Source organism: Apodemus sylvaticus, chromosome 4 (assembly GCF_947179515.1).
Source record: "Apodemus sylvaticus chromosome 4, mApoSyl1.1, whole genome shotgun sequence".
Classification (NCBI taxonomy): domain Eukaryota; kingdom Metazoa; phylum Chordata; class Mammalia; order Rodentia; family Muridae; genus Apodemus; species Apodemus sylvaticus.
The window spans coordinates 149458891-149471719 of record NC_067475.1 but is presented as its reverse complement, the minus strand read 5'-3'; the positions used below and the strand labels follow the sequence as shown (position 1 = coordinate 149471719).

At 44.0% G+C, this 12829-nt stretch overlaps 1 protein-coding gene across 3 annotated transcripts in view; it reads right to left on the bottom strand.

Annotated features, from left to right (window-relative positions):
* The window catches only part of Hps3 (HPS3 biogenesis of lysosomal organelles complex 2 subunit 1), a 44056-nt gene extending 31705 nt beyond the window's left edge, over window positions 1-12351 (bottom strand). For 2 of the 3 annotated variants that reach the window (XR_007977556.1, XM_052180757.1), the window contains exons 1-6: window positions 12091-12351; window positions 5696-6187; window positions 4399-4570; window positions 4213-4298; window positions 1450-1506; window positions 280-469 (exon numbers count right to left, since the gene is read on the bottom strand). Coding sequence is in view for 2 of the 3 variants with exons in the window: in XM_052180757.1 (XP_052036717.1) it covers window positions 280-469; window positions 1450-1506; window positions 4213-4298; window positions 4399-4570; window positions 5696-6187; window positions 12091-12307 (1214 nt within the window). In the remaining variant the exon portion in view is untranslated. The remainder of the gene's footprint in view (window positions 1-279; window positions 470-1449; window positions 1507-4212; window positions 4299-4398; window positions 4571-5695; window positions 6188-12090) is intronic. The other variant, XM_052180758.1, reaches the window with a different exon arrangement.
* Between the last annotated feature and the right edge of the window lie 478 nt (window positions 12352-12829).

The following is a 12829-nucleotide window of genomic DNA, read 5'->3' as shown; positions in this document are numbered from 1 at the left end:
CTGACAGGAGGCACGAAAGCGACTCTAAGGAGGTGCTCAGCTGTCTCCTCCTCCTTGTTCCTCTCTGAAAGGTTTCAGAGAGCACTCTAGATTTTACAAGGCCATCCAAGCAATCAGACAGAGCACCCCAGTGGCAAAGCCAGAGCTTAAATCTTTACACTGTAAGACACCTTAACTCAATAATTTTCAGAGCTCCGTGACATAAAATCCTCAAAGACTTCAGCTTTTTCTTTTGTCAGTCCAAGGCCCATGAGCAACACTGGGGCCGGCGACACATACCTTGTGATGACATGCAAGAACTGTGGTGTGAGCACGGCTTGCCGAGACTTCTCAGGGTACCAATAGACTGACATTAGCTCAACAGACTTCACAACCATGTACAGGTAGCCCACATGAGGTAACGAGAAGAAACAGAAGAGACTCGGCACCTCTTTTTTCTGAGACAAATCTTTTTCATCGGGATGAATGCCTGCATTGGAAAAAATGCAAGCCAGACATGCCGTGAAGCCATAAACAAAGGAGTCACTGATGACTTTCCGCTGCGGACTGTACTGTATCATACAAGGACCACGGAGGCGCTCAGGGGAAGCGGACAGTAAGAAATGTTACGGGAGGAGGTAATTAGGAAAGCCCCAGTTTACAAGAACTAACAGCAAGTCATGCTCTTCAAGGGTTATTAATATTAGAGTGTCCATCAGGGAACACAGGCTTTCCAAGAGACAGCAAAACTACTTGTACAACAAATAATAATAATACCCAGATGAAGCATGAGTCTGCATCAACATGGTCAATAAAAACATAATCAACCCACTGCTGGAACAGAACAATTTTAATAATATTACTCAGTAATCCAGTATATCTAAAGCACTGCCATTTCAACAAACAATAAACAAAAAAAACTAAGATTTTTTTTTTATTTTTGTACTAAACATGCAAAATCTAGTGTGTGGCTTACACTTAAAGTATATATCAATTTCAATTAAGTATACTTCAAATGCTTAAGGGCCACTTACGGTTAATAATGTACTGAGAGGAACTGTGAACTAACGGCTAACTGACAGGGAAATACAGGAACCTGATAAACTCCATCAGCAGTCATGTTCCGACTACAGGAAGCTTTACAGTAAACGCCCAGTTTAGTTTCTTGCTACATCAATTGCAAAACGAGAAAGCTAGTCCCACAAGATACAGAAATCAATTGAGATTCATAATTCTAACTTGTTGATGTAATTCCTTCAAACAAATGTATTATAGGAAAAAAAAGTTGAGAATCAGGGAAAAGTGCACCCTGAAAAGATACCTTATGAAACCACAGAATGGGTACGTGAGAAAGTATTTTTAACTCCTTAAAGTAGAATATTAGATTCTGTTTAGAGACATATTTATAGAAAGACGGTACAGATGTTAAGCTATTCATCAAAATAACCAGGAATGCAGCCGGGTACTTACTGCCATGCCGAGCTAGAGATTGGGGGGAGGGGATCTGTGGTACTACTGTCTCACCATCTAAATGAATTTAAAAAGTTTTCATAATCAAAGTTCTTTTTAAAAAGTCTTCTTCTGCTGGGAGGGGTGGCGCATGCCTTTAATCCTAGTGATTGGGAGGCAGAGGCCGCAGATCTCTGAGTTTGAGGCCAGGTTGGTCTACAGAGCGACTTCCAGAACAGACAGGACTACAGAGAAACCCTGTCTCAGATCCTCCTCCTATGATCCCCATTGATACTGAAAGTTCAATTCTGCACTTTCCACAACTAGCCCAACACCAACTACATTTTTTTTTTTTTTTTGTCTTTCTAGGACATATCTGAGCTCTTGCTAAACAGAAGTAGCCACTAATCTCTAAGCATATGATAATGTTATAGCTTACATATGTTGGTTCCTCTTATGCAATACCTTGCAAAATTCTTCATCCTCTAAAATATCTACGCACCCCATCCTGGACTCAGCTCAAATATAAACCACGCACCTATAGTTATTCAGCTTTTCAATCAATACTCCCAAGGTACCTGCTGCATGCAGTACTGCTGCAGAGGTTCTGGCCATTCCAAAAACAAGGTGAATTCTTTCACAGAGCCCTCACATTCCTAATGATGGGGCCCGGGGCAGGGGACAAACAAACTCCAATGTGGAGAAGAAAGATTTTAAACAGAGAGAGCACAGGGCCTAAACCTGGGCTCAGCAGATAAAAGTTCTTGATGCTCTTCAGAGGGCCTGAGTTCAGTTCCCAGCACCCAAGTTGGATGGCTCACAAGCATCTGTAACGTCTTCATTGGCCTCTGACAGCAACACACTCACATGCCAAGGCCACAGTCAGACAGTCAGTCAGACAGACAGACAGACAGACACACACACACACACACACACACTTAAAAATAAAAAGTGAGTAAAACTGAGAGAACCAAGGGAAGTCCTCTGTGTAAGGTGACATTTGAGCTGGTACATTCTCAGCCTCAGTAGAAGGAATAATAGGTTTTGTGGGAAAGGACACTTGGCACATCTGAGGAAGAGAGAAACCCTGCTGTGACTAGAGAACAGAAAGCAGCAGGTCGGGGTGAGACACAGTGAGTCCAGGGTTAGGTCACACTGGCTGTGGACAGTTAGGGCTTTCTATACCAGCAGTATGGGTAGTGCACTGAATGAAAGAGCTGACAGGCTTTGAGCCGTGTCCACCCGTGGACACCCCATTCGTTTCTCTACTCTCTCTGGTCTTGGCTCTTTCGGTTCCTCAAATACAGATTCGGTGCCCGTGAGAGAACGTTGTGGGTTCCTCTATGTGGAACAACCCTCTCCTCCCCTCCCTCCACTGAAGCTGCTATCTCAATCCCAGAGTCAGCACAATTCACCCTACAGATCCTGCCTCAGGAAGCAGCCTTTCCTAGACCCCAGAAAAAGTCAGGGGGATCGATGAAGTTGGGACCTCATTCTTCCTCTCACCCCCATGCTCCCAGAAATGAGACACAGACTCAAAATATATTTACAATACCTTGGCCATACATGTAGGCTCTTCTCCGACTAGAATCACGGCTTAAGATAACCCATTTATTTTAACCTACATTCTGTCACGAGCTAGTTCCTGTGTTCAGGTACCATGCACCTGTCTCCTTTCCAGAGCCCCTCCCCTGGCTCTGTCCCAGAATTCTTTTCTCCTTCTGGATGCCCCACCTCTATTTCCTGCCTAAGCCAGAAGCTTTTTAATTGACAGGTGATGCATCCATACATTCTATAAGATATTCTCTCTACAGGGCGTCTATTGCTACAGGCTTGTATACCAGGGCTCGTTTGCCACAGAGCACTACTTCAGTGTTCAATTTTGTTAGTAAGTGATGAGTATCTGCTTTCACCATTAGATAACTAACTTCCTAAGTACAAGCTGTTGCCTGCCTTTGCTTAGTACTCAGCTCAATGGTCCACAAGTATAGCTATTAAATAAGCATTTACTTGAAAAATGTTATAAAGACATGCGACTACAACAATATTTACATCTTCCCAGAAACCATTTGAAGATGTTGAACGGGCCATGAACAAGTACAATGTTCATCACTTCTGGTGAACACTTAAGGACTCTGGTGACAAAGTTCAAAACAGGCCAATTAAGGCAAAATTAGAATCACCACCATGTTTTTTTTAAAAGACGAGGTCTTACAGAGCCCATGCTAGCCTGAAACTCACTTTGTAGTCAGAGGATGGCCTTGAACTTCTGACCCTCCTGTCTCTACCTCCCACGTGATAAGATCACATGTGCGTACCTGTGTATTCAGTGCTAGCAATCAGGCTTTATTCATGATAAAAAAAAAGTGCTTGACCAACTTCACTATATCTCCCACTATATTTTTAAGTGTCCAGGTAAATGCAGTGGGTGGCAGGGTTAAAAGCTAGTATTCTGAATAATTTGAGTGGATAACACTCAAACCGAGTTTTTCTACCTTGCTTACAAGGCCATCCTAGGAAAGCTTGTCAGACACTCAGCTGGAACGAGACAGACCTCTGCTCCAATAGTGCTCACAGACTTCCTTTTCTGGGCCTATAGACTATTTCAAAAGAAAAAAAGAAAAGAAATGAGTTTTTCTGGTCATTTCACTTCTCATAGCCAACATGATTTTCCTTTCCTCAGGAAGATTTAGCAGAAGGAGGAAATCTACTGTCTACACATGGGTCTTCCTCCCAGCCCAGGGCCCTGCAAACCTCTGTACCCTGCAGCTCAGCTGTACTTACCGGTGTGGTGGATGGGTAGCAGCTGAAGGGAATGTAACTTGACGTTATCAGACAAGACATAGAACGAAATATCCGGAGCAAAGCGTCTGTGGGTTGAAGAAGAGAAAGGGAAGGGATCTAATTTCCATATATTTGGAGCCAGCTTGAAAAAGCTAGAAGCTCGTGAATAAAAAGGGACTCTCATACCTATACAGTAGATGCTGCACACGTAAATATTTTACTTTCTCATCTTCCAATCCTGTGGACTCCAGTTTAACAGATATCCCAGACTGCTCACATTTCTCACCAAGGAGTTCCATGGGTTTTAGGCAGATAACGAAATCCTCTGACTCAAGCTGTGAAGTTTCATTACTGACATCTTAAAAAATAAAATTTAAGAATTTAGCAACTAAAAAAAAAAAAAAAAAAAAAAAAAGAATTTAGCAACTATAAGTGCTACCATCTGCCAGAATGAACATTAGACGTATATGCCTTAGTTATGTCTACACTGCCGTGACAAAACATTGACCAAAAGGCAACTTGGGGAGGATTGCAGTTTATTTTGGTTTAGAATTCTCAAATCCCACTCCATCACTGGGAAAGTTAGTGCAGGAACTCAGAGACGGAGCTGATTCAGAGGCCATAGAGGAGTGCGGCTTACTGGCTTCTTCCCAGAGGCTTCAATCAGCCTGCTGTTACACAACCCAGGGCTACCTGCTCAGGGCTACTGCACCACCCTCAATGGGCTGGACCCTCTCACATCAATAGTTAGAAAATACTACATGGGTTTGCCTAGAGATCTCGATCACAGAGGCATTATCTCAATTAAGGTTTACTCCTCTCAAAAACAACCTCTAGCTTATAGTCAATTTAAAAGGTTGGGGGGGGGGCAACATCTAATAACCAGTATTATTAACTGTCATTAAATATTGAATATTCGAACAAGGACTAGGAACCCACGTGGTCCAGGAAGCCAGGCACAGGGACTCACAACTATGACGACTACACTCAGGAACCTGAGACAGGAAAATCCCAAGTTTGAGCCGAGCCTGCATCAAGTGAGTTCAAGAGAGGCCAGGGTCATAATGGGACCTTATGTTTGTTTGTTTTTGTTTTGTTTGGGATTTGGTTTTTTCGAGACAGGGTTTCTCTGTATAGCCCTGGCTGTCACTCTGGAGACCAGGCTGGCCTCGAACTCAGAATTCACCTGCCTCTCTGCCTCCCAGGGTGCTGGGATTACCAGGTGCGCCACCACCGCCCTGCTGGGACCCTGTCTCAACAAAAGAATGGCAGCTGTTTTCTCTTTAGCAACCCCTCATCTAATAACAGCCGCTCCATTCGGTAGAAATATATTTACACAGTACAGAACAAGAACCAGGGTCATAGAAACACCTAAGCCCATAAGAATTGTGCCATGCCACTATAGATACCAGGTTTCCTTAAAGACTATCAAAACAGGCGATTTCTCTACAGTTAAAACTAGAAAGTCAAATTCATCATTTACCTTCCGTGTGTTTCAGTGGATTGCTGGTTTCTTGTGGGTGGTGGTCATCTCTCTCTCCATGTGTAGGGTCTGACTCCAGTTTTAGGAGTAAGACTTCTAAATCAGACATGATGGCAACATATCCAACACAAAAAGAGATTTCAACAGGAGTGATATTACCTATGTGTATAATTAACGAACGTTCAAAGTTCAACATTGAGAATTCCTCATTAATGATATCATACTTCAGAGTAAATAAGACTAACTTATTTGTACATCCAACAAGTAGATCTCCTTTCACAGGGCAACAGGAAATGCACAAAGGGGCCTCAGACATCGGCATTTCAATTATGGACATCTGGTCTCTAAAGCTTTCACAGAAGGACGCCTCCACTTGGTGGCCGACCATCCGGATGCACACGCGGGAGTTGTCGCTCCTCTTACTCCGCCAATTCACATAAGCACGCAGGAATATAGTCTTGTTTTTCTCTTCTATTGCTACCAGATAGTCTCCTGAAAAAGGAAGCAAGGTTGCATTTGGAACTTAGAATTAGAAACTCAACCGCTTATTCTGCTGCCTGAAAATGGAATCTATAACACAGGAATCACTGACTCAAAGAAGGAACACGGCTGACCTCTAAGTGACAGCATGTGAGGTGAGTTTTTAAGTGGCATCAGCCACAGAGATTCTGAAATATGGTCTCTTCCCATCTTAGTATCTTATGACAACTCATTTTCATTTCATCTATCAATCACAGTTGAAAATGTATAGTTCTAGTGAAGCTCTACTAAGTTACAGTAATATTAGTGTAACTTACAAAACTTGGATATGAATTAAGGAACTCTGAATTTAACAGAATTAATGTCTGACATTTCCTTCCCATCCTAGAAAAGACACAACTCTTCAAAATAAGATAAAACTAAAAATAACCAAATATAATATAAATCCAAGTTAATCTCCTTTTAACTAGAGATTATATGAGGTTGTTTTCCCTATAAAAATAACATTTGTTGTGGAAATCAAAATGGTGAAATACAAAATAAAAACATAAAGACCTCCCCTTTCAATCTCATCATTAAGAGCTAATGTTCATACAGAGTCTGGTGTGTGACCTTCAAAACACTTCCTCTCATATAAACATCGGTTCCAGAAAGGCTTTTCGTCTACTTTGTATTATCACCCTAAATCTATTTAATAATCTACAATTTTAAATTCATGTTTAACGTAATAATCACATTTTGTTGTAATGATTTGCTATAACTATAGTACCTGTTATTGTATCTATTTTATGAATTAACAGCCTCAAGCATGCAGCTTAGTAGCTTTCTGGGACATTGTGGGGCTGGAATCCAAGTAACTGCATAGCATAAACATAAAACAAAAAACGCCTGTAATTATTTAAACAATGAATAAACCCTTCCTCCAGACTGACACATGGCTACCGACCTGTTATATCTATAAAATATCCTATGCACATGTGCCATAGATATTTAATAATTCTCCTATTAGCACAGGTATGAGGGGACAGGCAGATGAGTGTGACTGTGGTGTACAGTGTGAAGCTCACAGAGAACCAGTAAGTTAGAAGGAAACATCGGAATCGTGTTTTGTGGACTGTGTGACGGTTGTCCTTGTGTTATTCAAAGGCTGATTTCTCGGCCCTCATATCTTGTTTCAATCCAGACTTGGCATCGTAATGCTTAGGTCAAGAATCTCCTGTCTCAAGTCTCTGTAAACAATTCTTACCATTTATTCTCTGCCTTGTCCATAAATGCTCAACACCCAATGACTGGGCAGAAGAGAGAATAGGGTGGGAAGCTTGTCCCAGCCAGGGGTAAGAGAGAGGGTGAGAAGATTCAGATAGGCAGGAAGAAGAGAGGGGCCAAGAAGACAGCCAGGAGAAGAAACCTCTGAAGCACAAAGAGCCAGATCTATAATAATATACACGCATCATGGGAGGGGTTGGGAGGGAGCCAGATCAGCACAGGGCTTCTTATAGACCATTTAACTGTCAGGTGAAGTAAATCCGCTTCTCTGTGGCTACTGGGGACTAGCAGAGGCAAAGAAATGCAGCTGCTGGAGTAATTCACTGTTTACATAATATAAAAATAATTCATTTCACAGGGAAAAATATTTCCCAATTAGTATGTGCCAAATAGTTAACACAACCAGTATACTTTATTCTATAACAAATAAGCATAGATAATTACTTGGAGATTTGTTCTACCTTGGGTCACAGATCAAGTGCACTTTATACTCACTTGTTAGCCCAGGATGTCTTCAAACTTGCCAAGATCCTCCTGCCCTGGCCTCTGGAGTGCTTATAATTCTACCATCATTCCCAGCTTCTTTATGATAATTTAAAAATAACAATTATACTATGGCTAAGAGGATATCTTTGTGACTTTAATTTGCATTTCCCTGATGATTAGTGATCTGGAACATCTTTTCATGTGTTGTGGACATTTGCACGTTGTCTTCAGAGAAAGGTCTATTCAAGTCTTTTGCCGTCTATGCTCTGCTGGGAACCAAACCCAGTGCATCCTGTGTGCCTAGCAATTGCTCCGCCACTTTGCTATACCCCAGTTCCACTTGCTCATTAAAAAAATAAATCAATGTGGTTTTCTATCACCAAATCAATTCATTATGCATTTCTGACACCAGTCCTTTATCAAATATATGATTTATAATTTTTTTTCAAAACCTCCAGACAGCTCTTTCCACCAATTGGTAGAATGTATACACAAAATACTCTTTAATTTTGATGATGTCCAATTCATCTACTATTCCTTTGTTGCCTATATTTTTGGTGTCATAGGGAAGTTAGTAAGGGATATTTAAAACTAGGTATATTTGTTTAGTTACAATAAAAGCTTTTAATCATGTATCTACAGTGTCCGCATATGAATTGATGCGTCTGCAAGCTGTAGGTAACATCCATATTGTACTGTATGATGTATTCAGATTGGCAACTGGTTCTGTGAATGCTGTGTAGCACTTGCTATGGCGTGCCTCTTTATCAAGCCTTTAAAGTTCTCTGTAAATCCTTACAAGAGTCTTTCAAGACAAAACCTCTTGCTTCCTGTTTTACAGTTCAGCACGCTGAGTCTCTGACTGCCAATAAGAACAACTTGCCTAAGGCAACACACAAATGATGAGCTTACATATCCTCTGGGATCTAGCTGGGCCAAAGGTTTATGCTTGGTCTGCAAACTATTTAGAAATGGAATAAAATTCTATAGTGATCCATATAACCTTTAAAGGGAGGATTTAACCTAAAAATGTCATTCTGTATATGGGGCGGGGCTGGTTCAGCACACTTGTGCACCATGTGGCCTTGCCTGTCCTGCCCCTCCACCCACAAATACCCATAACACATGTCCTGCCAGAAGGTCTTCCCCACTGCACTTGCCACTGGGTCTCTCTCTGTCTCTTAGTTATCCGTCCTCTTCACATCACACATGCTGCCTAAATTCAATTTCTACCATCCCTGGTGATGTTAAAAATTCAAAACCCACCATCTAAAATTCCCTTACTTTCTCCCTAAGGCTCTTGTAATGGTTCATCATTTCAACTTGATTGGACTAAGAAACACCTAAGAACGCACCTCTGGGTAATTCTTGTAAGAATGATTCCAAAAAAAAGTCTAAATCATGAGCTCTGACCTAATGAATGCACTAATCCAGTAGCAAATTAAAATTTTGAAGACTTTCGTGCAGTAGGGATCTGTGGAAGGGAGTCTGGCCAGAGGAAGGAAATTTCTGTGAGAAAGGTCACTGTCGAGGAGGGGTATCTGGGAACTCTATCTTGCCCTAGTCCCTTCCGGTTACTGCTTTACCTTACCTTCTGCATGACGTGAGCCCTACCCACCGTGGTGGACTGAACCCTCTCAAACCATGAGAACTGAAATCTGGTTACAGGGACCCTGCAGCTCACTTACTCAGTGCCCCCAATTTACAAAGGGAGAACAGCATTTGGCTGATTAGTAAGTGTATGCTAAGGGGGTGCACAAAGTAAAACTGTCAATAAGACCACTCTATGGTATAGTAAAGGGGAATGAATGGCTTTGTTTTATTGAAGATGCCTGGGGGGAGGGAGAAGGGAGGGGCAGAGGGAGAGGCAGAAGTAGGGGGAGAGGAAGAGGGGGAAAGGGAGAGGGAGAAGGGGAGAGGGAGAGGGGAAGAGAGGGAGAGGGAGACGGGGAGAGGGAGAGGGGGAGAGGGAGAGGGGGAGAGGGAAAGAGGGGAAGAGGGGAAGAGGGAGAGGGAGAGGGGGAGGGGGAGAGGCAGAGGGGGAGAGGGAGAGGGAGAGAGGCAGAGGGGGAGAGGGAGAGAGGGAGAGGCAGAGGGGGAGAGGAGGAGAGGGAGAGGCAGAGGGGGAAAGGGAGAGGGCGAAGGGGAAGAGGGAGAGAGGGAGGGGGAGGGAGAGAGAGGGAGGGGAGGGAGAGAGAGAGAGGGAGGGGGAGAGAGGGGAGGGAGAGAGGGAGATGGAAAGGAGGAAGGGGAGGGAGAGGGAGAGGGGGAGGGGGAGAGGGAGGGGGGGAGGGGGGGAAGCAGCCAGAGGATCTGGAAGAATCCAGAGCAAGAGAGAAAGATGTAAACATAGCCAGCTGAATAGACATGGCCAGGGCTATCATGGCCAAGAGGGCAGGGGATAGAAAACAGTGCGGTGAGAACAGCAAGGGGAGGGAACAGTGAGAAGGTGGGGAACAGGCCACGGGGTTAGAAGAACAAGCAGCTGTGGGGAGGGGAGCTCATGAGCTTGACGGAGATCGGGAGGGGTGAGCAGGACTGGGACACTAGCACGGACTCTGAAATATGTAACAGGTCCTTTAGGGACTGCGGGAGGCCTGGGGCTAGCCTGGACCTTGGAATGCTGAGAGGCATCACAGGTCTGGGTAGACTGGAGAGCCATGGATCCTTTGGCCAGAGGTGAGGGAAATGACTCCTGACAGACAGGAACTGACCCCACAGGCTCCTGCAGAAAGAATGCTGGCTTTTAGCTCAACACCAGAAATCCACCTACAGACTTGGATGAGCTCACTTCCGGATACCTGGACTGCCTTTTGGAGTTTGGGACTCGGGGTCTCCTTTGGACCTGACAGAAAAAGAAAATGCCTTGTGTCTGGGAAGAAGGCCTACAAGACATTCACAGTAAATAGAAATGCACAGATTATCCTGGGGTTTTGACAAGGAAGATCAGAGAGGGACTGAGGCACTGAGACCAGAAATCCCCAGGTACTTTTACTCAGAAGTAAAAAAGGCACCAAAGGAGAAGGCGAAGTCAAGTTTTCTGGGCATAGGCATAGCCTCGGGTCAGCCTATTAATGTTTAGTCGTGCATGGGTTAATACAAGTTACACTCAGAAGTTGAAGTTCAACTGTGGACTGAATGCTACCTTTGAGTTATAAGGCCCGTGATACTAATGCCATCCCACATGATTCCTGAAGTTCTTTAACACAGCCAGCTTGGTTATAAAGGCATCTTTGTTCTTCAAGGTTTCATTAATGAGATTATCATGGTTTAGCGCTAGCCTCCTCCGGGCAGTGTGGCTCAAGTCATTAGGACCCAACCTGGGCCAAGCATTTGATACACTCCAATGTCAGCTTTATTCCAGAGAAACTGAACACTGCTTCTCCAGGTGTGACCGGGGAATCTTTGTTAATGCTTTCTAAATGATTCCTACCCACAGGTGGAAGTCATGCAAGGATCTCAGGAATCAACACAAACGAAAGGCAAGAAAGACACCTTGTAAAACGATCCTTGCCTCAAACTGTAGAATAAATGTCCCCTGGAAAGAATGGGGCGAATTGTGTAAACATGCTGCCCATGTCTTTGTTTTATACACACTCACACACGGTGTATCTAAGAACTTTTAAAGGTCAGGTTATAATGTGAGGGTTTTTAAATCACCCACGAGTGACTTAGGAGTAAAAGGGCGGGCTATGATTTGAGATCACTTCTGAGGTCGATCCTCCTGTGAACTTCAGGATATCTTTCTCTTGAATCAGGTTTAAGTTTTCTTTCATTAATCTTTTAAGGGTCTGGCATAAGTGAAACCGAGCCACATGCCTTTAATTCAAGATGTGGAGGGGATCAGTCAGCGGTCCATCTCCGTGGGGTGTCTGTTTTATTTTGCTTCTACCTGTAGCCTAGGCTAGAACAGAACTCAAACAGCAGATGGTGACCTTAAACTTCAGATCCTCAGGTCTCTACCTCCAAAGTGCTGAAATGACTGATTGAGCAATCTGAGTAATCTTCAGGCAAACTAGGCAAGCCCCCGACCTGCGGTTGCTACAACAACACAAAGCGACTTCAGCACTTAACTGCCCAACCCACACTGACACTCAGTAGACAGCCTCGAGAAGCACCGCTCCCTTCCCTACTCAGAACCCCGCCCCAAAGCCGCTCCTCACCGGCTTCGCTGTAGGCCATGCAAAGCACCCTGCCCAGCGTGGAGAAGGAGCAGCGCTGCCGGCACAGCTCTGTGCCCTGAACCGCAAACGCCTCCACCTTGCAGCCAGAAGCCACGAACAGCGCGTCGCTCCCGCCGCAGCAGACCTGCTCGGGCTCCCGCTGGCAAGGGACTACCTGCTGCGACCCAAAAGGGTGCAGGTTGTACAGACGCACCATCCTGGCGCCTGGACCGCTGGGCGGCTTCCGCAAGCTTAAAGAGCTGCTCGGGATCACGTGAGCGCTGCGACCACGCCCTGAGCACCGCTCCTTAAAGAAGCCGCGCACTAAGTGATGTGCACTACCTTAAGTGGATGCAGAGACCTCTGGTCCTCTTTGGTGACATAATTTTGCTACTTCTGGCCAGATTGGTATGTGGAATCTTGAGTGTGTTTAACACTCGATCTAGTCTGTGCCTTGGTCGACTTCAGGCACCACTCAAATTTTAGTCTTTGAGCTTCTAAGTGATCAATGTGCAAAACCTGAGGTTTAACTCCCAACAGTAAGGTTAAACACACCACAAATTCTGTGGATTCTACAATGGTTTTATTGAAAAGGGCAAATCTTTGAATATGCTTACCAAAAAAATAATGCATTGGATGAGAGGATCTATGAAAACATTTGCATTTGGCAAAAGTTTCCTCTAAGGCTTAGACAATAGGGGAGGAGAGAAATTCCCGGATGCTCAATAGACTGTAACTA